This window comes from Hermetia illucens, chromosome 3 (assembly GCF_905115235.1).
Source record: "Hermetia illucens chromosome 3, iHerIll2.2.curated.20191125, whole genome shotgun sequence".
NCBI lineage: Eukaryota > Metazoa > Arthropoda > Insecta > Diptera > Stratiomyidae > Hermetia > Hermetia illucens.
The window spans coordinates 65,732,064-65,759,913 of NC_051851.1; the positions used below are offsets into that span (position 1 = coordinate 65,732,064).

Here is a 27,850-nt window from a genome sequence, read left to right on the forward strand (position 1 = left end):
TCTTGAGAATCTATTTCATCTCAGTGATATCGTGTTTGCTTGTCACTTGGCGGAAAGCTGATAAACACTGACACGATCAGCATGAGCTGGGCAACATACATAAGGGCAGCCCTCAACATTGCATCGCTCATTCCACCCGCAAGGGCTATTTACATCAAAACTTTTCGGTTACCATAGTTCTCTTGTGTTCTAACGCTAGCATAAGCATAAGATGCATTACGTATACAAAACATGTTGCTATAGGGAAGGCAACTTCCACACATCCGTGGCGCAGCCAATATACATGTGATGGAATGGGATATGCGACAATAAAACGCACACCGAACAGACAAATCTTGGTGCAGTCAAATACGGAGTGCGTAAAGCCCAACATTAAGCATAGGAAGTAACGTATGAGTATTTGCGTACCTATAGTAGCATTACGCAGCGTTATGGTTCCTTCTGAAGTCAATTACCATGCAAGGGACACGGTTGAAACGTCTAAACGTCAACGGCCTAAAGATACAAATTGTCCCTATCTTCCCCGATTGTATTATTATGAACGATTGCGGCCCTCGAATGTTATGGTCCTATGATCTTCCCCCTTTATGATTCAGTCCAGCAGATCGTAAACTTACAACTACGAAATTTAACCATACTTAATTGCAAAGCTAATATTATTTAAATAAACACGTACATTACAATTGGAGTTCGCAATTCATTCGCTAATAGGAAGAACAATTTCGAACAAAAAGGCCTTATTAAGTTCGCTTAGAAAAAAGTTTGTATAAGCCTGAGTCTCAGCCATCATAACAACAGTACCTCTCCGTAATGTTAACATACACAATAAAATCTCAGAAGCAAATTATGTTTAATTTAAGGGACCCTCCAGTTTAATCTGGTTCCGCTCAAATACTAGCTCCGAGATTCATGCTCAGAGACCTTCGAACGTCCCCCTGGAAGTAATATGCATGACTCGTCAACGGCCACATTCAAAAAAACCAACAAACATTTCAACAACATATCGTAGGAAGTTTCATTCAAATAATCTTCAAAATTTCTTTCCGTTTCTTCTAATCCGCTATCCCATCTCCAAAGAAACGTTGCGCCTGGCGAGAGTATACTCTTTTCAAAACATTCCGTATTCTGAAGGTGTTCCTGCCGGAGACAGCCCAACAGACAATATACTTTTAATTTAAACACACCCATCTTCGATGCATCTCATAAACACGGTAGACTAGGAAGCCTAGGCTAATGAGTATCCCTGCAGTACATGCTCCATCACATAGAACTACATAAGACCCCGCGATGAGTACTACGCGTATGTGAAAGAGGCACATAGGAAAGGGATGTTAGTGATAGTTTCAAATAAACTTTGTGACATCAAACGTGATTAGATTTTCTTTCCGCAGAGACATCGTGTATAATTCATTCTTGGTCTAATCGCAATTAAACTAAAGACAATGCCCTTTTGCGTCTATTTCCATGCTGCACTTTAACGGATATTTAGATTTTGAAATTGTCGAAGAGGAAACGGAATTAATTACAAAATGTTTGTTTGATCAAAATTAATTTCCATACTAACTCTTCAATGCTATTATAGTTGAATTTATGACTTGTTGAATGTTTAGTAATAAAAAAACAATATGATACTTGTTGACGGTCTAATGATTTTGGAAGGTTCCACAACTTTATCTTAACAATTTGAAGGAAACTACCTACTAGGAATCTAATACTTAGATTACTTAGGACTAGCACAAGCTCTTTGAAAGCCTCTCTATCACACAGTGCACCAACTATTCCTACACGCAACACCCATGCTCATTATTTACTGGTAGAACCTCCCGAGAAATTGAATCAATAGTTCTTAACAAACTTGTACTGAACGGAACGCGCCCTACACTCTGGTCTATAAATGATGTTTTCCTAGTTGATATCGTATAACTTCCCAAAAAGTGCAATAATCACCTCCTTCGCACGGTCTCCCCTGAATCTGAATAAGGCAGAGTCAACCGTCCTGCTAGACTCTATTAAAGACAGTGAACTGGACCTCGCAGTATTGGATACAAAAGTTCTGCGTTTTCCTTTAGGTTTTTCCTTTCTATCACGAATCTCCGACGTTGGAAGAATACGTACTCTAGATACTCCGCGATCCCTTCGCAATTTTGATAATCAGATGAAGTGTTCCGTTTAAACCTATAGAGGTACTAAAGGTATGGCTGTGTGAGAAACTCAAGGACATTATAATTGATCTCCCCGCAAGGATCCACTTGTGTGTCCAATGACCAATTTCCGAGTGGTCCCATCACTGTTGTCATCTACCTACTTATAGATCTCACCTTCTCACTTTTCACTCACCTTGTCTCGTCTATCAAGACATAAATTGGCATCATTCCCGAGATGGCATACGCTGCATCATCTGATATGGTTTTGTGTGCAGAACACATCCTCTGTTGAAACCATTAGCTAAGATTGGCTTGAATACCAAAGCCAATGTGAAACTACAAAAGGACGGGCCCAAACAATGATGGCTATCAACCCATCATCAATGGCGCAATAACGGGTATCCGGTGAAGGTCTATCTTAATAAGGAACTCCAGACATCCCGGTTTTACGCCGAGGTCCACCAATTCGATATCCTTATGCCACCGCTCTATATCATGCAGGGTCTGCCTCGTCTTCTTTTTCTACCATAGATATTGCGGAACATAAGGTCTTTCCGGGTTGGATCATCCTCATCCATCCATCTCAAAGATATAGTCTCCTATCTTGATTATTCTCGTTTGACCAGTGCGGTTTGATCCACCTGCAAGATGTAGTCTCCTATCTTGATTATTCTCGTTTGACCAGTGCGGTTTGATCCACCTCCAAGATGTAGTCTCCTATCTTGATTATTCTCGTTTGACCAGTGCGGTTTGATGTTGTTGGTTGACTGGTTTTCGATGCTGGCATTGCCACCATATATTTTGTCTTGCCTTCATTGATGTGCAACCCAAGATCTCGCCTCAATTGCCGCCTGCTCGATCTGGATGAAAGTAGTTTGTACGTCTCGAGTTGTTCTTCTCATGATGTCGATATCGCCAGCATAAACCAGTAGTTGGGTGGAATTAAACAAGATGCCGTCAGGTTAAACAGAACACATGATAGAGCATCCCCATGTCTTAGGCCGTGGTTGATGTTGAATTTTCGAGAAAGTGATCACACTGCTTTTATCTAATTTCGTCGGCATACCCAATTCTCTTATGGCCGTGTAGAATTTTACCCTGACTTTGCTATCATAGGCGGCCTTAAAGTCGATGAAAAGATGGAGCAACTGATGTTCATATTTCAACAGTTTCTCCATCGTTCGCCACGCAGAGAAAATCTGATCTGTTAAGTAAAACTATTAAAAGGAAAAGTGCAATTCTTAAAACGAACTATAGAAAACAAATGAGCTACTTTTATAAAACGTATGGGGCTATCCTACCTAGCAAGATAGCCAAGAATGTCTTATAGATGGTACCCAGCAACGTGATACAATTATGCTGCACTGTGTGATATCTCCGTTTTTATATATGAGAAAAATAATACCTCGTTGCCAGTCATCAAGCATTGATTCGCTGTCCCACACCTTAAGCATAAGCAGATGAAGGGCTTGGTGTAGTTCGTCGCTCCGCTGTAATTCCATCGGCTCCTGACGACTTATAATTTTTAAGCCGATGGATTGCACGGACGGTTTCCTCTATACTTGGTGATGGGAGTATTTGTCCGTCATCTTCAGTTGGCGGGATCTCCAACTGGCTGAGTTCTGGTTGTTGAATCAAAATACTCAACGCATTCTCCCGGAAATCAGATTTCCCTCGGCTGTCTCGGCAGGATGAACATCGAAGTGTGTGAGGCTAATTCCTGTCGACTTGCTGGTAAAACTACCGCGACTGGTGTGGTTGTTCCCTGTGCTTTTCGAGTTCACAAATCTGTTGGTTCTCCCAAACTTCCTTTTTTAGTCTGTGGAGTCGCATCTCCGTGATAAGTCTCCGCAGGTGGCTGCGTTGTTTTGATTTTACACTTCCCCCACTCCATAGGCCTTGATAGCCTCCTAGCTATTGGTTTGTGGTAAGGCGTCATAAATCAAATCCAACCAAAATCCACCCGCGACTTGGACAATCAAATAGCGGTTAAGGTACAGAATTTCGAGAGCCTCATCAGACTCATATTCCCCCATGGAGAAATCTACAAAAACAAGTGTTCCACGACAAAAGAAAGCTTATTATCTACGATGCGGTCAGCGAACTACCGCCGATCTGTTGGTGGCACTGTCGCTCAATTCTTTCAGAAAACGCAAAAGTAAGGCTCGGCAAAAAGAAATTTCAGCCATAAAGAAGAGGGAATTACAGGCTAAATTTTTTCTTGAGTCTGCACTAGTAAAAGCGAAAGTAATGCTGGTGATGTAAATGGTAGCATGGACCCATGCAGGATTATATTGAGCTTTGAGCGGAAGGTGAGAATAAACTGCGAAACCCACCCTGGATGCAGCAGACTCTTCTGTTAGCGATGATTTTCACATTAGAGTACATAATGCATAAAGGTTGAACAAATTAACTTGCAGTATTCCAAAGCTAGGCTAGGCTAGGATCTTCTTCGATAAGAGATCCTCAAGATCGAGAGCTTTTGTCCTGCTATCAAAATTGTTAGAGGCAACTATCCTGAGACAACTCACTTCCCAGGACCCATTTGCGGCTATCTTACAATATGAGATTACTAGCGGCAGGAGAACCTTCATAGTTGCCTCCGGTTATCTTCCGTGAACGCCAGAATCCGTGGTCTGATTGGTAAAGGGTCAATATATTTGTTGGGAAAGTAACAAATGCAATCCTAGAGGATTTATCACTTCACATCTCACGAATGCGAACGTAGGGTGAACCCCTATTTTTGTGTCCCCAAGACGAAATAAAGTAATTAAACTAACAATCTGCACTTCCAGTTGAATACAGTTCATGAGAGACTCACGTGTGTTAGACAAAGTTTCCCTGTCAGACTACCGTTACATAGAATTTATCCTAATTAGAATTAAAAAGTTCTCAATCGAGTTGTGAATTGCACACATTTAGAGTGCTCTGAAAAGACTTGTCCTATTACCAGAGACAAAAGCGGTAAAACAGTTCCCTGGTGGAACTGCAGAACCCTCAAGAAATCAAGCAGACGGCTTCTGAATGGTGCTTGTAAAAGCAATAGAAATGAAGACCGGTTAAACTTCAGAAACTCACAGCGACAACATAAGAAGAGAAAAGCAACACTGTGAGAGCAGTCGTTACCAATGAACAGAGAGCTACTATAAGGTCCTTTGAGCACCTCAAACCCCTGCCCTGGACAGTATTTATCCAGCATTGCTAAAGAAGTATATATGTCACCTTCAAAAATATCTCTATCATGTCTTACCTACCTCTTTCCAGAAAATTAAAGTAGTCTTCATGGAAAAGATGACTACCCGAAGAACTTCAAACAGATTAGCTTGACCGTTTTTGCTGAAATATCTGGACTCACATTCGCCAGAAAGCACTAAGGTCGCATCCACTATATAAAAACCAACATGCTTATCAGCGTGGAAACTCCTGTGAGTTTGCTCTTCATTCCTTAGTTTCAAAGGTAGACACCGCACACTGAAAAGCGGGAGTTCATGGAACGTCAGAAAGAGACATTTAACTGTGTGCCTTTCCAAGACCTTTGTGATGCCGGCGTCAATGAGCCTTGAATTGAATAGATCAATGTTATGCTAACGCAGAGATAGCCATGTGCTGAATTAATATTGTTCGCTACCTGAAAACCGAAGCAAAGAAAAGCTGCTCCCAACCAGATGTCCTACCGTCAATTCTGTGGACTGTGTTGATCGACCCATGACATTGGGCTTGTTCTGATCACCCCAGTGCCTATTGATACAGTCAGGATTCCTTATAGTGTATTGAGGAAAGGCAGTAAAGACAGAAAACTACTTGAGAAACAGACTTAAGAAGAAAACAAGTCGGGAAACCGGAAGCTTAACGCTTGGGGTATGAAAGGTTTCGTGTATTGCTCCATTCATCCCATTTGTACCTAACTCGTAATGTTTATTCATTTAGTTTGCCAGAACATTCATTTTAGTATGACAATGACATTAGCTCCAAAGTAATGTAAGAGGATAAGGCGAATTCGGATGGGAAAATTCAAGGCAGGTAGGCGCGCATCGTAGCGTGAGACTTCTCACAGGGATAAAAATATATCAAATGAATGTATTATTGGCGCATTTACAAGTCAGCATTTACGGGGAGCTATACATTGAAGTTCACACGAGTTTGAAAAAGGCCGTGAAATGCATAATACGTACTCCAATCTGAATGAATTTGGTATAAACGTTTGAGCTGCGTACTGAAAAGTTCAAGATTAATACCCACAATTTCCGATCTATGCTTGATTCAATAGGAGGTTGACACGAAAATTCTCTTCGTAATAGTCGTACGTAGTTCGTAGAAGACCTATTAGTTGCGTTAACTCATTCAAAGCGGAACTGGAAACGAGACTATCAAGAAATGCACAAGGTCGCCATCAGGACGAAAGAAAACTAGCCCGAGCTACACAAATCTATGTCTGTCCATCTAACATTGGTGCGGCCACCGATAAAATGAAGGAACTTGCGAAAGCATTTTACGAAAACTTCACGCATCGTTATTAATTTGGAGGATGCCTCTTTTGTTATTGTGAGTTTCGCAGGTTAGAGACGAGGAGTTGAAGAGGAAGTCCTCAAACCAAAAGTTTAGAACAAAGTCATATCTATAATTTAACTTAAAAATAAAAAAAAGCAACCACTTACCAACAATCAATAGGAAAATGATGAAGTGACGTTGGGATATTATTCCCAGCCTCCTACGATTGATTTTGGCAAGAAGCTGATATTTTTTTATAACATTTGCAGCTATGTGCACTAACAGTAGCACACAAATGAGAACCAATACCAAGGAGATGCGCAGAGCGCAACTGCAACCTAGACTAAAAAGCCATGCCTACCAGACGCCATCATTTTCATCCTATAAAAAATTAAGGCTTGCCTAATCAGTCCTCTTGCAGTCCTCTCGGTGCAAACAACAACAAAAGAGGTTAATGATCCTTTTCGAAATGTTAGAAAATATCTACATTAACTTTCAAGATATTTAAATGAATTTTAGAACGAAAAGTATAATTTTAAAGTTACTATTTCGAAGTAAGTGGATGGCGGATGAGGAAGAGGAAATTGGAAAGAATGTAATGAAGATGCAAAGGCGACTAAACGTGCAAAAGAGTTATACTGCATATCAATAGATCAGTTTCCTCGTCCGATTGCCACCGAACAAAGCAGACGAAGCCGCAGACACTACACTTTTCAATAGAAACCCGTCGACATCTGCACTTTGAAGGAAACTGAATGGTGTGGTGACAGAAGCTACAACATACATAGATCGCAACAAAAACGGCTATAAACTCCTTTATTTCGCTAGCCCCTGCATTTAATATGGTGTTACATAAGTTCAACGATTTGATGATTGGCTGATTACGATCAAAATACTTAATGCCATAGACAAACAGATGCGATTCCGAGGAACACACCTTCTAATAAATATTCCAAACAAAGCCTGCAGCATGCCTGCTGAAGACTATCTCATCACTGTAGGTGGTAATTTCGGTGAAAAAGGAATTGGCAGCCGGTTGTCTGAGAATAAAGGCTCGGCTCATACAAATAGGCTTGTAAGCATATTTTCGATTTTGCCTTCGCTTTCTACCTGATACTTCTTAATGCATGGGTTAGTAAATCGTTTTCATATATCCTTATAATACAGTTTATCGATGCATATCTACTATACGCTCAAATCACACCAGGATTTTCTTGTTGTCATTGACAGGAAAGTCACACGCTATGATATCATTACACTTTAACACCGACTTTAAGTCCTATATGCGCTTTCTCCCGTGTCCTCCAGCTCACTTGCCTTTTAAGGGGCCAAAAAGCACCTTAAGATCTGAGGCGTGAGGAACTTCGATTGAGAATGCGATTCGTCGGGGATCTTGCCTCTAGATTGAAGCAATCGGGCATTCCAGTTTTGAAGTTTGCATTTCACGCGATATTCCCAATTTGTATTTCAGGTTCTGGTCAGAAGAACTGGCTAAAGGGCACGTGATAAATTTTGTCAATGGCGTGTCAATTACTTAAGTGCCAAAAGGACACCCACCACAACTTTCTTTAGTTCGCATTATTTACAAATTCCTATCCACATACTATGTAAATTTATACAATTTTCATTGATGAAACGACCCCAAGCAACGTTAGTTAAATATCAAGTGAAATCGACTTCGCTCCATGCATGTTAAACCGTTCAATCTCTTCGCTTGAAAATATCCTTACAAAAAACCCAAACATCCACGCATACACTTTTAATAGAGCTTCTTGAATGCTCCTTGAAATTCAATATGTTTTCCTTGGTTACCGCGATCTATCGTCCCTTCTAATGAAGATCTATAGATGGTCCCGCCGAACACATCAAGTAAACTCAAACGAAAGTGCTGCAGGTAGTGAGGCGAATACCATGCGATCTGTGGTTTTTAAATGTCTCCTAGGAATAGGAATTTTCAACTAGACTAACTGCCAACCATTCTCCTAAAATATGTTGAGCAGATGTCCTTTCGGATATTGTTTCAAAAAGATTTTTTTTTGAGATGCTACAGGCACGTGTCAGGTTTAACCACATAATGAAAATTGTTTTTAATTTTGATTAAATTTTCAATAAAATATGCTTTTAATCTTAAACAAATTCCATGATTCTGAACTAGATCACTGGAAGTGGCATTTTCAGAAAGCAATGCAAAATATTTGAGTGTTAAAAAGAATTATAAGTTCCTACCAAATGTGGATCACACACCAAACTTAGCCTACTCCTTAGCCATGGCATTTGTCCCAGTAAGAACTAATCTAAAAATAGCTGGTTTGATATGACGTCCATCACCAAAATAATGCTTCTCCCCTAACCAATTCTCAATCTATTTTCTCCAAAAATCATTAATTTTTTACAGCCCACCATTAATCATTCTTTTAACATGACCAATATATAATTCTACATGCGCTTTGTGTCACATATTTCCTTGCTCGCATTCTGTCACGATGTCGATAGATGAATCTAATTTCCCGGACGCACGTTTTCCATTTTCGCTAATGATCATCATAAATGCACACGTCGAGGCGCCTCCGCATTCCAGCCTTCGATTTCCTCCTGATTTTTTCAAATATGGAATATGAAATAGTTGATGATTTTCAGTTCTATTTCTCATTTCCATGCGCACCCCATGTTCGAAAAAAAATGAATCTTTAATGCAGATCTCTGGTGCATTTTAATATGGAGAGTCTCAAAGGAATTAAAAGAACGATGTGATATTCCGGAATGGGTAGCTTTGTTTGATCAGAGGTGACTTCAGTTCTTTTCAATTGCATCGTTTATCTAGGGGTTCAGCCGGCAGTCAAAGACTTGACTATTTAATTTCTAATTAGAAATCCAAGTCAAGGTTTTACGTGCTCAATCTTGACTTGTATTTTAATTAGAGGCAATTGTCCACTCGTCTTCATTCAAGAAATTATGTAAGCAGAATTTGTTGATTTTTCTATCCCGATATAGAACAGACATTCATTTTAAGGGGCGTTTTACTTCAAAATATTATATTTTACGGGATTTCCTTTAGGCATAACAACTTAATTAAAAATAATTTGAAGCATATCAGCTGAGTTCATATATAAAAGAAGTGCTTCAATAATTGCTATTACAATAATAGTATAGTTTTTGTTCGTATAACTCATTATTATAAAATTGGCGGTCGGATTGGTACCCACAATGAAGCATAGAACCTGGCAAACGCCTGCTGAACCAACACCAACAGCTCTACTAGCAAATCCTATCTCCACCTCCACATGGTGATCGCTGGGACGGAGAAGGATGAAGGCGAGTCTCCCGCGCCTAAAAACGGGACAAATTATACCCACTGGTCCTCCAGGTTGGGGGTTGGGTAGGGCTAACAACCCTATACCGAAACTAAAGTTACGAAACCACCTCGGATTGGATGCATTTCAAAACGACGAACCCGGCAACGACAACGGAATAACGATTTGCGCATTTTGTCATGGAACGTGTGTTCCCCGTACAGACCGAATGCTGCTGAGCAGCTAGCCGATACCTTGTCCCAATATAGGGATGATGTAACAGTACAGCAAGAGATGCCCTGGAAGAGACCGGCTTCCTGGAAAGAGCCGCTACACCATATAAAATAGTGGCCATCTAGTATACCATGTGCTCGGAGTAGGTTTCTTAGTCAGCCAAAAAATGAAACCTGCTATTATCGGCTTTGAAAATGTAAGCGAAAGGCTGTGCACTCTGCGTTTGCGAGGCAAATTTAGAAATATAAGCCTCATAAACATTGACGCCCCTGCAGAGAAGACTGCAGAGTCGGACGATACCTTCTACGAGGCAATTGAGCGAACCTTCGAAGCCTAGCCCAAGTATGATATCAAAATTGTACTTGGAGATTTCAACAGTCAAGTAGGGACGGAGCCCGTATTCAGACGATACGTTGGCTCCCATAGCTTACATAGGAATACCAATGATAACGGACTGCGGATTTTCAGTTAGCAGTACCGCACGAAATGGTTGCGCCGAGAGCGGTCCACAAACATACGTGGGCTTCTCCAGGCGGGATCACTTTCAACCAAAATGACCACGTATTGATTGAACGCTGCCACCTCTCAGCCTTATTGAATGTCAGAACATATAGGAGGGCCAATATACAGTCGGATCACTATTTCGTCGGCATGGAGCTCCGAGCTCAAATTACAAAACCACCTACAATCCCCTCTGACAATCAGGTAAGAGTGAATACTGAAGCCACCCACAACACAGCCCTCCGTAGCACCTATAAGAGGGAAATGGATGCCGCAATAACCACAGCTAACAGATGTCCTGGAGATGAAACATCAACAAATTATCTTCACAGCCACCTGCAGAACGTCATCATTGATACGGCCGCAAACATACTTGGCCCCAGCCGCAAGAAAAGTCGAAAGGGTTGATTTGACGATGAATGTAAGCTAGCAATCTAATGGAAAAATACTGCATACTGAGTAACATTGCATTCTCAAAGAACGCTGGCACGCGCGGACACTTATCAGAGAAGCGACTTTACAGACGGAAGAAGAAAGCCTGGGAGAACCAACAAGTCTGTTAATTCGATAAGTACAGGGAGCAACCGCACCAGGCGCGCAAGTTTTACCAACAAGTCATCAGGATGACACCTCGATGCTCATTTTGCCGAGTCAAAAAGGGAAATCTGATTTCCGACAGAATGGGCATATTGGGGCGATGGGTTGAGTACTTTGATGAACTACTCAACAACCAAAATATCGGCGAGTTGGAGGTCCGCCAAATGAAGACGACGGACATATGCTGTCACCATCAAGCATAGAAGGAACAGTCCGTATAATTCATCGGCTTAAAAACCATAAGTCGCCAGGAGCCGATGTAATTACAGCCGAATTGGTTGAATATGGAGGCGACCAATTACACCAAGTGGTTCATCAACTGATGATCAAAGTATGGGACAGCGAATCAACCTGGCGACTGGCAACGGGACATTATCTGTCTTATACATAAAAAGGGGGATATCAAACAGTGCAGCAATTATAGAGGTATCACGTTGCTGAGTACCATCTATAAGATATTCTTCGCTATCTTGCTAGGCCGGATAGCCCCATACGCCCCATCATTGGCCCATACCAAAGAGGCTTCACTCTAGGCAAATCAGCAACAGATCAGATTTTCTCTCTGCGGCAAGCGATGGAAAAACTGTTGGAATATGGACAACAGTTACACCATCTTTTCATCGACTTTAAAGCCGCCTATGATAGCATAGCCAGGGTAAGACTGTACACGACCATGAGAGAATTCGGTATCCCGACGAAATCTGTAAGACTCCTAAGAGACCCTAACTAATGTGCGAGGCCAGATAAAAGCAACAGGGTCACTCTCAAGACCATTCAACATCAACAACGGTCTACAACAAGGGGATGCCCTATCATGCGTCTTCTTTAACCTGGCCCTGGAGAAAGTGATTCGCGATGCCTATGTAAATGCGAGAGGCATCATCCTCTTCAAATCCACCCAACTACTGGCCTACAATGACGATATTGACATCATGGGAAGAACAACCTGAGATGTACAGTCTACCTTCATCCAGATTAAGCAGGCGGCGCGAGATCTTGGGCTGCACATTAATGTCGGCAAGACGAAGTACATGGTGGCAACGTCAGCACCAAAAAGCAAACGAACAACATCATGGACTGGTCAAACGAAAACAATAACGATAGGAGACTGCAACTTTGAGACCGATGAAAATTTCTCCTATCTAGGGTCGAAAATCGCAACCGATAACAGCTATGACGAAGAAATCCGCACGCGGTTGCTGGCAACCAACAGAGGCTATTTCAGCTTACAAAAACTGTCTCGCTCAAAACATCTCACCATAGGGTCAAAGCTCTTACTGTACAAGAGAGAAGAATTCTCCCCTAGATGAGGATGGACGATTCCGTAGCCTACATAACGACGAAATCTATGGGCAATATCATGACCGTCAAGTTGTGGTGGGCGGGTCACTTGATCCGTATGAGTGATCCAGCCGGGAAAGTCTATTAGGGCAATATCTTTAGTAAAAAAAGAAGACGAGGCAGACCCAGCTTGATATGAAGGGATGGCGTAGGTGAGAATGCTAGACAGCTTTTAGGGATATCGAATTGGTGGACTTCGGCGCAAAACGAGGGTGTTTAGAGTTCCTTATTAAGGCAGGCCTAGACCAGATACCTGTTGCTGCGCCGTTGATGATGATGATAAAATTCCGATATAATATAGCCACCAGGACTTTGACAACTCTTAGCTAGTTGCAGTGACCTTGAGAATTATAATTTTTATAAGAAGAACTACAAAAGGGCCTTATTTGGGGACTTATGTACTAGCTTACAACAAAAACTAAAAACTGCCTTAGTATAGTATGTAGATCGGTACTACAAAATAACCATTAGGGAACATTATTCAATGGCTAGCTATTCCAGTGACAGAAGGCACTAGTTTCTCGAAAGCTTCAATTTCAATTTTCGCAATATTAGCAATCATAAGTCGGTGTGGGAAAATAAAGGTTGGTGACAGGCAGTTCCGACCCGCTGCTTCCTATACAGTGCGAGTGCGGTTCACGGCCGAAGAGATGGCTCAAATGGGACATGGCTCAACCAGATTCTCAAGCCACACGAACTTTGGTCGTCAGATCTGGACTTATTTTCCCAAATATCGGTAGTATTCCGAAATTTCAACACCTTAATTGGGAGAGTGCTCTCCCTAACGTAACCCTTGCTATGGAGTCCTTGATGCTAGCGGAGCAACGACATACATTCAATAATGATAAACGCATCCAGCAAATACCTACCAAGTGCAACATTGGGGAAATCGACCCATGCAAATAAACCGAGGTGTAAATGCTCAGCTGATGGGTACAGGACTGGCGCAAAATTCAACGACAATTACATTTTAGAACGAGGCAAACAAAAAAGTATTTGAAAGATGCATTGAAAGTATGCCAGGCTACATTGTTGCATCTTTCTACGTTGAGTTGAAGCGGGGTCCTCATATTCGTACATGCAAAAAACAAGTACAACATTTTCTCCCCCGAATATAGTCATGTTGAGTATCAAATGATGGGGGGTCGAAAGTGGTGATTTGTTTAACAGTCTCATTCTCAGTGTCCGGATAGCTGAGTGATTAGAGCACAAGGCTGTTGTACGAAAAGTCGCGGTTCAAATCTCATAGGTGGCAGTGGAATTTGTATCGTGATTTGACTTCGGATACCAGTCCACTCAGCTGTGTGAATACTTGAATCAAATCAGGGTAATAATCTCGGGCGAGCGCAATACTGACCACATTTCCTCCTACAGGGTGCTCTAATCCTGTAGTGTACCATTACGGTCTTGAATGAATTATCAATATCTACTCAAATTAAGTTAATAATAGTATATCCCTGTTTTTGGAAAATGGACTAGAAACCCGCCTTAAGTTTATTAGAGTTATAAAAATTTGCAGTAATGTAGACTATAGTCTGAAGAAATATATCCCCATGTTTGATCATAATCGTACTATTACCGATAAAGTTATAGTAGCTCGAAGTTTTCTTCTCCGTGTTAAATTACTGCAATCCAAAATACTAAATATCAATGTCACACCAAAGTGAGTAGCTTGACATGCTAAATATACATATACATTACCGGCTACGTACAAATGGGATAGTTCTGCACTCAGATATACTTACATAAGAAATAACCAAAACCGACTTGTTATAATTTTTTCAGAAACATTGTGTGTACAATTATCTTTGAATTTTCATCTATTGAAATATCGGCTGTATCGAGCGGCGAGCCACTGTAGTTCTTTCTTTTCATTTTGGACAGATATTTCTTCTGAGGAGGGTATACACATTGCTCTTCTTATAGAAAAACAAAACAATTGCAATTTAAACAAAATCCCGCTTATCACAGGTAAGAGTCCCCTTAACATAAACTCATCTATTCTCAACGTACATCCATTTCCCAGGGCTTGGGAAAGGCAATGGCTCTCAACGCCACCCCCAAAGTCACATCATTATGAGATCCCGAGAAAGTGAATCCCATGATCTCTGAATTTCAATTATTTCGGGAGACTTTCTATTTCCTCAATGAGATCTTTTCAAGCTGCGACAAAAGAAAGGTGTCTTGAATATAAAGGTAAATCGACTCACCTATGGACATACTGAACGCCTTCCGAGTCTTCTTCAATGGCAACGTTATATTGAGAGGAAAAAAAAGACGTCAGAGGACAGTGCCAGTGCTTTGCTGCTCGATCGGGTTATCGGGTCCGCCTTTTTTCAATTACGACTTCCGCCGGATGAGGACAGTTCCGTGTTGAGTTTTCTTAATTTCTCTGAAACAGTTAAAAGACAAGAGTTGAGTATACAAAATGGCTCGAGCACATATCGAGTGTTTGATGCACGCATATGTCTATCATCCAAATTAATTCTAATAAATGAGCGAATGTTGCTTAGCTGACATTGGATTTGGTGTGTGTTCTCTTCATATGTGGACAAATATGCCTAACTGTAAGTAGAAGTAATTAAAAGTTGCATTAGCGCTCGCTCAAAGACGCCGTTGCAATTCATAATTGGAACATGTAAACTTCCGTGCCGCGGACAATCAACTTAGACAATGGAGTTTATGAATTGATGTTTCATGACTTCTATGCAAATCTGACCTTTCCAAATCCCCACGCCATAGGCAGCATTGAATTACTTACCCAACACATTTTTTAACAGGCCGAGAAAGGCATAAGAAAGCATAAGCAAATCACAAAATTAGGAGGCATTGAATCCACTGAAACCATAAACGCACTCATTTATTTAATGATGACTTACGTCAACTTTCCAAAATCTATTTGATATTCTGGAACACAATATATTTCCACACATTTTTTGGATATAAAAGTATCATAACTTGAAATGCCTACATCAAAAATTCCTTCAAATTAATGCGGAAATAATTTGCATCTGCTGAACTGAATATTTTTTATAATTTACAAATCCAATTGAAATAAATTCAGCCCAATAAATTTATATTAAATAGAAGTAATTGAGCCTGAGAACATTCTTTTGAAACAAATTTATTGAGAAAGACAAATTTGAATTGCCAGCAATCCCCCATGAATTTGTCCATTGAACTGTCAGCGCTTCTGCAATGTATCAATCGAAACATTAACGTGGGTTCCTCTAGACGTCATGCGAAAAAGAATGTCGCAACATTTTTCACGAAAATTGATTAATTTAGAAAAATTGATGGAAAATTATACTAGCGTAGATCACAGTTTCAGTATTTACGACATTTTTATGAGGCCACAAATATGTGCAACTTATTGCTACAACTATAAGGAACAATTTTATTTTTAGAATCTAATTTAAGACATGCTGAGTAAATTTATGAATAAATTTTAGATTCGAATTTATCCTAAAAATATTTTCGGTTAACTTCGATTTGATATCAGCAACATTGTCCCACATCCGGAAAGGGAAGGGGCAAGGAAGATGTGTAGGAGGAAAAGGAAGGTTTCTAGCCTTAGTGAAGAATTTCGATGATACAACCTCGGGTTCTAATACATGGTGACGCTCTATGTTGAGGTAAAGACGATAGGGTTTAATTTTGAGCTGCACCCCGAAGGGCCCAAAAAGGGGTTTGAGAGAGAAGCGGGTGGTCCTCACTCTTTAACAAATTATAGGGTTTCACTTAGATATGATGATGACTCAGCCTCCAGAGTGGGTGGAGGATACCTCACCCAATCTTTCCCTTCTTCCACAAACTTTGCTGATTCCACTGCCAACTCCCCATTACAATCCTGCGACCTTATTTCACTGCACCCTCTACGTTTCTTTTTGATCCCGACTGCTCCAAATCTCACACTATCCCTTTCCACACGCCTTCCTCAATTGAGTTCCCCTTGAGTGATCTCGACACCAATATCGGACCCCAACCTCTTCCTTGTGAACTGCAAACAACACATTTCCCTCCGTCTGTGTATTCAAATCAAAAGTTTATGAGAATGGCACTTTCTCCATCATCCCTGTCCTTAAGAGCGGATATCTGCCACTAGCTGTGAACTACCATCCCATCCTCGAGAGATACGGCTGGTTGGCCGCGCATTTCGATCACCTCTGATCTGAAAGAACAGCATGGTTTCATGAAACACCGATATAGTGCTGCTTCAAACCTTTTGATCTTCACTAACTTCGTAGTTATACCTTAGCTCACGACAGGAGGTGCATGCTATTTATACCGATTTCGTCAAAGACTTTGATACCGTTGACCACAAAGTTCTTTTCCCCAAACTCTCACTATTCAACTACCCCCCCCCCCCCCCTCAATCGTATCTTGACTTTCCTCGTACCTCTGCAGAGTTTTTTTCCCTGGACACTCATCCCGATCCTTCTCTCTCTCCTCTGGTGTTCCCAAGGTTTCCATACTTGACCCCCACCAATCCTGTTTTTTATCATTATCCTTCCCATCCGCACCTGTCTCTGTTCGCTATACGCTGGCGACCTTAAATTATTTGCCTCTGTTGGACTGTACTCTCTGGCAATTCAATCTTGATACTTTGGTCCGATGGTACTCGGTTGACAAGCTGACACATTTGCATTCAGCAAATTCCACTGGATATACCATTCCCTTAAACCCTCTCCAGCAACCTTTCCCTACTCTCTTGGCGGACAACCTATTCCACTACTCTCTTGACGGCCAACCCTTCTCAAGACCTGGGTCTAATCTTCCATGACAAACTTTGTTTCAGTTCCCAGTTTATTGACATCATCAATCGAGCTTCCGAAATATCATTTTATCCTACACTCTTTCCCCGACTTTACCTCAATTGAGCCCTTCTTGACACTTTTCAACTCCCTTGTCAGAAATATTCTTGAATATCGCTATGTAGTCTGAACCCCCATTCGCAAACGTGACTATCGCACTCTTGAAGCTCTACAACGTAAATTTACCCGGGTCTTCTTCTTCAAGAAGAACCTTTTCCGAGTGGACTATCCGTCACGGCTCCGCACCCTCAATCTCCCATCTGCCTGGGGGACCGGTGTTATTTACCAGATCGCTCTCGTAGTACACGTAGTGCGGACTTTTTGAAGAACACTTCGCAGAGCTCGATATCTACTTTCACTTTCCGATCTCGAGGCTCCAGCCCTATATCGCCCTACAGCTTGGGCCTTTTGGTTCTAGCTCCTTCTAGGTTGAGCCGTTTACTTGCTCCTCCTTCTGGGAAAAATATAAAACTGGGAATTTAATTTTCTGTATATTGTCTTTAATTAAATAAATAAATAAAATTGTAAAGAATTGCGGCGGGGCCCCTCTTAATCAAGGGGAGAGTATAAAAAGGGTATATGGATGAACAAATGATAAGTGGGTCGGCTCAGTTCATTCATGTGAGCGATGCCACTAACCAGAAAGGAGGCGGGTCCACCGAAGAGAAACAGACATCCATGACGACTAGCATTCAAACCACTCTACCCTCTGAATCACCGTGCCGACCCAGCTCACTACTCGTCGTAGTCGGAACTATCAAGCAGGTATTAAGTATCGGTCTGCCATAGGTGCATAATGTATCTTAAGACTTTAATTTGGATTATTCCCACTGGGGCTACAAGATATTTTTATTTTAGCTGGAGGGGGAGACTACAGGGCCAGAAAGAAGAAGAATATGAAACTGCTTGGCGAAGCCGATGAACGATCACACTTTTTAAGGTTTTATGGGAAACAAAACCTTATTAAAATCAACGCAATGTCTGTCTGTCTCTCCGTCGGTCTGTCACACGCACTTTTCTCAGAAACGGCGGTACCGATTGACACAAAATTTGGTAAAAAAATTAAAACAGAGAACTGTGAACATGCAGTGCGTAACATCGTTCAACATTGAACTTAAGAGGGGAACTCTCGGCTACAAGCGCCAAGCATCTTTAACCAAAAAACAAGTCGAGAAACCAGAAGCTGGACACTTCAGGTATGAAAGGTTTTTTATATTTCTTTTATAAAGCCATTTGAGGGTGCATTTGTGCCAATAGTACCTAGCACATAATATATGCATATATTATGTGAGAATATCCACTTTGGCGTAATATTGAAATTCAAAGTCTTGAATTTGAAAAGAAGCGACAACTTTGACCTATTATAGATTTGATTAGTAACAGCGCGATTTCTATCAAACTTGGTAGGAACATGCTCTTTGTTATAACCTACATTGCTCCCATTTCCTGCCTCTAGGATGAACTAAGGTTTTGCAACCAATCACTAAAAATTCAAGCAATGTACATTTGTTAACTTTATTTGAACAGATATCGGTATGGAGAGTATTTCAGAGCCCTAATATCTATAGAGAAGCCAACATTAGCGAGGAAAATCTCTTGTTACGCCAGTGAGCACTATACCCACAGTATCTATCAACCAATCGATGCCCGCGAGTCTACTATGTATAGAGACTGACGTAACCCTCTTGGATATGGCCTATGGCTTTCAAGAACAGACAACCAAGACGAAGATCACCTAGAAAAATTTTACTGACAATTTCGTTGCAAGGGCAGAGGAAACTTTTTGGAATCTGCCGTACCTCTCCCTGCAGAGCACTTTAGCCGAAAGCGGCTTCCGCTGTTTATAATGATTTGCTAAACAGACGTGTGGACGAATCACATTGATCGAGACTTGCTGACTTCAATTTTAGCAATGGCCGCATACCTTTTCACTCTCTGACAAGAAAGAAAATCTTAGCCGAAAAAAATCCGTGTTTTGGGCCATAACGACATAATTTTGATTAAATATCTGGCTGAGATCATCAATTCAGCAAGATATTATTAGACCCTGCAAAAATTAATTCAGAATATACGCTGCTGACAAAGAGAGTCTATCTGCTGCACGACAATTCTACGAAGCAACTTCTGAAGTTGCTGGAATGTAACGTTTTGAACCACTCCCTGCATTCCCTTTACTTGGCGTCCTTGTTCACCTACTTAAAGTTGGACATGGGTGAAAAAAGGCTTCCAGCGAATAAACAAATGTAGGAGGAAGTGGATGAAAGAATTAGCGGGAAACTATTTCGAGGAGACATCAATTGATCGCCCAACTTCATTTCTCTGAGAGTCGACCAACAACTTACTATTTGCGTTACTCTTTTCGTGAAGATTGTGCCCTTCTGTCGTGCCTTTGTTTGTTTTTTCGCATCCAGTTTCTGCATTAAAATCTCCTAGTACCAGCCGTACGACGTTTCGTCCTTGCTTGTTTCATCCTTGTCCTCCATTGTTGTATGACAATTAGTCACACAGTATTTTAGCTTTTCTAAACGAATCACATATAGTCTCGCGCTGATAGGTTTGAAGTCTGTAATAGGAGAAGTAGACAATAAACACGACTCCGAACGCTCTACTTCCCTAATCTTTCCCACTTGGAACGAAAATGTGTCATCACATATCATTTATCGGGCATCCAAACCATTTCTTTTCTTATGCCTTCATGTTATATCCCGAAATTTCCTGAAGTTCTCTCAACGCACTTGTTCTTTTGAGCGCATCTGATATTCCAATATCCAATAGAACAGCCCATTTTTCTTCGCCAAAGTGGTTGTTGTTCGAATCCTATCCCAGCTCGTATTTCTGGAGCTTTGAGCTCCAAGGTTTCCTATGGAATGGATAGTTAGCCCCTCGATAGCCCCAAATGCAGGTGTGCCGAAGTCTACTCTATTTGATTCCAAGCCATTCCACTGTAAATGGAAAACCGGAATCTAGACGGTCAAGGTTTTGTTTATTTCTAACGTAAGAAAAATTAAGTACAACAGCTGTTCCATTTGCATGTAACTGGTTTATGCATGTATATGCATTAAGTGTAATATAAACATTCTGTCTCGCGTTAGAGTAGAAACTCCGCCATGTTATTTACATAGATTACTGGTCCCAAGCCCAGATAAAGGAGGAGCGCTTGAGCCAACATACTGTGTACTACCCTGAACAAAATAACAAGTCGGGCAACCGGAAGCTTGACGCTTCAGGTATAAAAGGCTTCCCTATGTGAGGAGCATAACGTAGTTCTCCATTGACTTATAGCACTGACCCGAGATATTGAAATCGTTCAGTTCTGGGCAGGTTACTGCCATTGCTAGAATTGAGCGATTTAAGTATCTCGAAGGGCAGGTTACTGCCATTGTCAGAACTCAGCGATTTAAAAATCTCGAGTCAACGCTATCAGCCAATGGAAAACTGCGTAATGAAATTGTTTCACGCATTAATGCAACCTGGATGAAGTGGCATTCCCCAACTGGTGTTCTTTGTGATCAACGTATCAGCGCACGTCCCAAATCTAAAATTTACTGCAATGTCGTCCGTCTGCCGCTGTCTATAGTTCTGAGTGTTGGCCGACTATAAAGGACACTGAACGGCGTCTTGCTGTAATGGGGACCAAGATGTTGCATTGCACTGGTGGCGTGACACGTTTTGATTACGTCTGAAATGAGAATATCCGCGATCGATATGGGTTTGCATCGATCGTGGAAAAACTGCAAGAGAGGCGTTTTCGATGGTGTGGTCACGTAATTCACGCTAACGAGAATTCAACAACCAGTATTGATCAGAACATCGAAAGCAATGGTAAGCAACCAAAAAACCGGCCAAAAAAATGGTGGCTTGATACGCTGGATGGGGATTTAAAGGTCTCGCGATTACATCCTGATCAGGCATTTGATAAAATAAAATGACGAAACCGATCACCACGAGCCGACCCCGCTTGCGAACTGAAGGCTGAAGAAAAAGAAAAATAATATAGCTAAAAATTCCATTGCCCTCTATTTTCTGGAAAGCGATTTAAATAAATCATTTGATGGAAAGCCCTGTGTTGATAATGGTCAACCTCATACGCTTCACGCCCTCAGGTTAATATTATTAGCGAATGAAAACAATTTAACCAACATCAAATATAAAAAAGGGCTAGGGAGAATTAGATTCTTCTTGAATGGAGTTTTAATATTTCACTCGAATTTCAATTATTCTCGTTAATTATGACGTCAGCATCTTATTTGTATGGCTTAGAATGCTGTTAATTAGCACGAAATTGATAAGTTTGAACTTCTATAACTTTCCCACTAATAGTTGGATTTTCATGAAACCTGGCATGTGTATGCACGAGGCTGTCCTCTATGTCGGTGCAAAATTTAGTACACTTAGGATGAACTTAAGGGGAGTTTTTTAGTCTATTTCTAAAAGTTGATAATATACTATCAGTAAATTTTTTGAGCAGATACCGGAATGGGACATCTCTCGAAGATTAGATTTCACATAAGTGTTTTACAAAAAACTTTAAAAAGGGCTGCAGATAAATAGATTCTTCATAAATGCGACTTTAATATTCCACGCGAATGCCAATTATTCCGGGTAATTATGACGTCAGCATCTGATTTGCATGGCTTTGGAAACAGTAAACTCGCGCGAAATTGCTAAGTTTGAACTGCTATAACTTTGGCGTTAGTTGCCTGATTTCCATGAAATTTAGCACATATATACGAAATATTGTCCCCTATGCTGGCACAAAGTTCGGAAGTCTTGGGATGAATTTAAGGGGGGTTTTTCAGTAAATTTCTAAAAAGTAGTAATATACTATTAGTAAGTTTATTTGAGCAGATATCGGAATGGGCCTAGATTTCATCTAGGCGCACCACCCCGATTTTTTTCGGATTTTTAGGTTGGGTAGTTTCCGAAAATGAGTCCTGTCTCACTTCAAATGCGTACATTTTGACTCCTTACTCACGCACTTTGCAATTTATGGCAAAACTAATGTCAGTTTCGGAAAGTACAAATCAAGACCTTTCATTTGATACCCTACACAACTATATCATAACTGTCCACCAAATTTCGTTCGGATTGGTTTAGCCGTTTTGGAGAAAAATGCGTGTGGCAGACAGACAGACAGACAGACATTGAATCGATTTTAATAAGGTTTTGTTTTACACAAAACCTTAAAAATGAAATGCAGGGAAAGAGATAAATAAAGTATAGCCAAGAATTATGGTATTCCGTTATGTTAAATCCTGCTGATCACTCTTGGTGATAAAATAGGTTCCGCGATAAGCCGGCCGAGAAAACGCATTTGGTATCGTTACAAACAAAATGGCAGCACTAAATAAAATGCATCGTGTGTAGTAAATAGGGTGCTTACCCTACCCAACGTGGCAAGGCCAACTCCGGTACTGTCGAAGAATAAAGCAAGCGTTCTTGATGCATGGACGGTGTCAGAAGGTAAGTAAATCAGTCCGAGCCAAACAAATCCATGTCTGTATGCTATATTGGTAGCCCGCGCACTCAATATAGTGTCCGCATTGGATCCTTGATAATTTTCGGCTAATGATGGTCACTATTATATCAGTTGATCAGACAATTCAGAAAAACTGGGTTCAATTGCTCTACCACGATCTGAAATGTAAAGTTCGAAGTGCGGCGGGTGTATCAAAACCGCTTCGTGTTTCTGTTAGTGTTCATCAAAGAAGTGCCCTCTCACCAATCCCTCTTTGTCCTTGTTCTGGACACTGTAACCCAATTTATGCAGATAATATTTTCCTAGCGTCTAATAACAAAAATTATCTCTAAAAAGGGAATGATCGCTTCCAGCAACACGGTCTCAGATTTAATCTGAATAAAACTGAATTTTTGACCACCGATCCCCATGAAACAGACACAATCCCTGTCAGCGACAGTGACCTACCCAGAACTGAGCGATTTGGATATCTCGTATCATTGCTATTAGCCAATGGACAACTGCATTATGAAATTGCTTCACGCATTAACCCAACCTGGATGAAATAACGTTCCACAGCTGGTGTTCCTTGCGAATGATGTATCAACGAGGGCCTCAAATCTAAATTTTACTGCGATGTCATCCATTCTGCCGCCTTATATGGTTCTGAATGTCGGCCGACTATAAAAAACAATCAACGGCGTCTTACGGTAATGAAGACGAAGAAGTTGCGGTGAACAAGTGGCGTGAAGACCAAGCTTCAAACCAACGGGTTATGCGAAAACAACCAAGAAGAAACCAATTATAGCACAGATGACTGCTACCAATCAACTGCGAGACAACACTGTTTGTAGTTGGGCCATGTCTCATTTGCAGCAAGCAACGTATTCGCAAACAAAGAAAGACAAAGAAGTGTTGCGATAAGTGTAAAAAGCCCGTTTATGATGAGCACGCGGTGGAATATACTAAATGTTTAGAATGCAATCAATAAATTCAAATTTTGTTGGATAAATCTATTTATTCATCATCATCATCAACGGCGCAACAACCGGTATCCGGTCTAGGCCTGCCCCAATAAGGAACTCCAGACATCCCGGTTTTGCGCCGAGGTCCACCAATTCGATATCCCTAAAAGCTGTCTGGCGTCCTGGCCCACGCCATCGCTCCATCTTAGGCAGGGTCTGCCTCGTCTTCTTTTCCTACCATAGATATTGCCCTTATAGACTTTCCGGGTGGGATCATCTTCATCCATACGGATTAAGTGACCAGCCCACCGTAACCTATTCAGCCGGATTTTATCCACAACCGTACGGTCATGGTATCGCTCATAGATTTCGTCATTGTGTAGGCTACGGAATCGTCCATCCTCATGTAGGGGGCCAAAAATTCTTCGGAGGATTCTTCTCTCGAACGCGGCCAAGAGTTCGCAATTTTTCTTGCTAAGAACCCAAGTTTCCGAGGAATACATGAGGACTGGCAAGATCATAGTCTTGTACAGTAAGAGCTTTGACCCTATGGTGAGACGTTTCGAGCGGAACAGTCTTTGTAAGCTGAAGTAGGCTCTGTTGGCTGACAACAACCGTGCGCGGATTTCCTCATCGTAGTTGTTATCGGTTGTGATTTTCGACCCTAGATAGGAGAAATTGTCAACGGTCTCAAAGTTGTATTCCCCTATCCTTATTCTTGTTCGTGCTTGTGTTTGACCAGTGCGGTTTGATGTTGTTGGTTGATTCGTCTTCGGTGCTGACGTTGCCACCATGTATTTTGTCTTGCCTTCATTGATGTGCAGCCCAAGATCTCGCGCCGCCTGCTCTAATCTATTTATTACAATTTAATAATCTCATTTTTGTAATACTCGGTAAACGTAGAAAATTCGATATTTTTTTTCTTAATCATGATATTGCGAAATATAGTTATTATCATAATCATAGTACATATATATATATATATATATATATATATATACTTTATAAACAATTAACAAGTCGGGAAACCGGAAGCTGGACGCTTCAGGTACGAAAGGTTTTGTGTATTTCTTAGTACGTAGCACGTAATATATGCATATATTATGTGAGAATATCCACTTTCGGATGATATTGACATTCATAGTCTCGAATTTGCAAAGAAGCGACAACTTTGACGTATTATAACTTTGTTAGTAATAGTGCGATTTCCACCAAACTTAGCAAGATCATGCTCTATGTTATATCCTATATTGTCTCGTAGTCCTAGCATGAACTTAAGGGGGGTCTTGCAGCGAATTACTAAAAATTATAGTAATATGCTATTATTAACTTTATTTGTGCAGATATCAGTGTGGAAGGTATTTCGGAACCCAGGCACCATATAGTGGCAGCCTCTTGATTTTTTTCAGATTTTTCGGTTTGGTAGTTTCTGAGAATGGCCCCCGTAAAGGAATGGTCACTTTCAACCCCCCGCCCTCCCCACTTTTTCAACAAATGTCAAAACTAAGACCGTCTTCGAAAAGTACTAACCGAGACCTTTAATTTGATACCCCACATGACTATATTTGATGAAAAAAAAATTTACACCCCCCTTTTGCATGTACGGGGACCCCTCCTTAAATTCATCATTAAAGGATGTAACTCACTGTATGCGTGAGCGTTCACAGTTCCCAGCTTTCCACCAAATTTGGTGTCAATCGCTGCAACTGTCTCCGAGAAAAATGCGTGTGACGGACAGACAGACAGACAGACAGACAGACGGACAGACAGACAGTAAACCGATTTTAATAAGGTTTTGTGTTTACACAAAACCTTAAAAATGAATATAATTTATCATAATTTCTTTATCTGTTAATATCTATCTACATTTTTTGTCTAGAAACACATTTGTTTTACGATATAATACATGGATGTTGTAGAGGGATACCCCGAGTTGGTTATACGCGCAATTTTTTTCTACTTCAAAATTTAAAAAAATTAATAAAAAAATCTTAAATCAATATGTTGAGAGAAAATTGCTCCAATCGTGTAGATCCAAAAGGATTTTAGCCAAATTTTTGGAAGAACGAAAATAATTTAAGAAATTGTACGTCGATGGGTACCTGAATATCCAAGTGGAAACGCAAGGGTTTTCTTGGACCGAAACCTTGCAGTCAGAAGTCTGCCAATAATCGGCGTCCAGGTCGTGAGAGCGTGCCTGCGGTAGCCGTCAAAAGCAACCCGAATTCTCGTCTGCTATAACTTAGGTTTCCAGAGTACAAAAGCCCATTTCCGAAAAAGGGAGAGGAGTACTCCCCAGAGTCCCATCATCTTACTTCGATTAGGACTAGAATGTCCAGCTTATATCGATGGAATTCCCACTCAAGTTGGAGAAAGCAATTATTCTGAGGACTTTCGCTACCGTTGTCGAGGAGCGTGCTCACATTCCAGAAATTAATCATAGTCCGTTTTCGATAGCCAAAAGCCTCTATCCGAGGCGTTGTTGACATTTCGGAAGCAAGAAAGTTTCAAAATTTGCAGGTTGCTAGATCACAAATTTCTATCCCTTTTAGTCGCCTCTAAAATCGTTCCAGTTGTAACAAGTCGGAATACCGGAAGCTTGCGCTTCGGGTATAAAGGTTTTGTGTTCATCTTATGTAAGAAATTTTAACGCACATTTTTCTATCCCTATATACAAACCCAACATATCCCTTCATATTTTTCCAAACTACGAGACATACGTACATATTACAGCCATAGATATTACGCTCACCCTAAACAAACAAACTGCCTATTTGCGAATACCGTACACATATATGCACGTATATAAATTGATCGTACCCATATTTCCGATTTACTTCTTATATCTATTTGAATTTGGCACTACCCCCAAAGTTCATTAGCACGCGTATATTATATACCTACATGCACACATGTCTGGTTGGCAAATAACTAAAAAAACTAAGACAAAATAATTCTCTGCGACCCAATTCATAAGAACTCATTTCGTTGTGCTATTGACGAATTGATATGTGATGATGACGTCATGCAGGTTGTAGAGTGCACGAAATTCACAAAAAATTGTAAAGTTTCACCTCCTATAACTTTGTTAGTAATAATTGGATTTTCTTCAAACTTGACCAAATTGTGCATTATATTCTTCATTACACGTATGCTAAATTTTGTACTTCTGGGATGAACATAAGGGGGGTTCCGGGTAAATTTCTAAAATGTGGAAATATACTATTATTAACTTTATTTGTGTAGATATCGGAACCGGATATATTTTGAGGCCTAGATTTCGTAGAGATGCGCCACTGTGATTTTTTTCAGATTTTTCGGTTGGATAGGTTCTGAGAACGAGACCTGTTACACTTTTTGGGGGTCATATTTTGAGCGCTCACTCCTCCATGTTTCACCCAATATCAAATATTGCACCAGTTTCGGAAAGTACTAATTGAGACCTTTCATTTGATATCCCACATGGCTACATTCTATGAAAAAAAAATTTGCACCCTCCATTCACATGTATGGGGAGCCCCCCCTTAGACTTCACACAAGATGGCGCCACTTACTGCATGTAAAGGGAACACCAGATTACATACTGTTATCAATTTTCGTGACAATCGGTCCAGCCGTTTCCGAATAAATCAGGTGTGACAGACAGACAGACAGGCAGACAGACAGACAGACAGACACCGTCTCGATTCTAATAAGGTTTTGTTTCACACAAAACCTTAAAAAACTAAAACAAAATAATTCTTTGGGACCCAATTCATAAGAACTCATTTGGTTGTGGCATTGACGAATTGATATGTGATGATGACGTCATGCAGGTTGAAGAGTGCACGAAATTCACAAAAAATGGTAAAGTTTTACCCCCTATAACTTTGTTAATAATAGTTGGATTTCCTTCGAACTTGACTAGCTTGTGCATTATATTCTGTCTGTCTGTCTGTCACAGCCGATTTATTCGGAAACGGCTGAACCGATTGCCACGAAAATTGGTAGGAGTATGTGATCTGCTGTCCCCTTTACA

The 27,850-nt window shown here is 40.8% G+C and overlaps 1 protein-coding gene across 3 annotated transcripts in view; it reads right to left on the reverse strand.

The window, feature by feature from the left end:
* Nucleotides 1–27,850, reverse strand: part of LOC119651770 (phosphoinositide 3-kinase adapter protein 1) — a 113,258-nt gene that overhangs the window by 71,352 nt on the left and 14,056 nt on the right. For all 3 annotated transcript variants that reach the window (XM_038055514.1, XM_038055513.1, XM_038055512.1), the window contains one exon: nucleotides 14,806–14,987. In XM_038055514.1, the coding sequence (XP_037911442.1) occupies nucleotides 14,806–14,815 (10 nt within the window). In that variant the 5' untranslated portion in view covers nucleotides 14,816–14,987. The remainder of the gene's footprint in view (nucleotides 1–14,805; nucleotides 14,988–27,850) is intronic.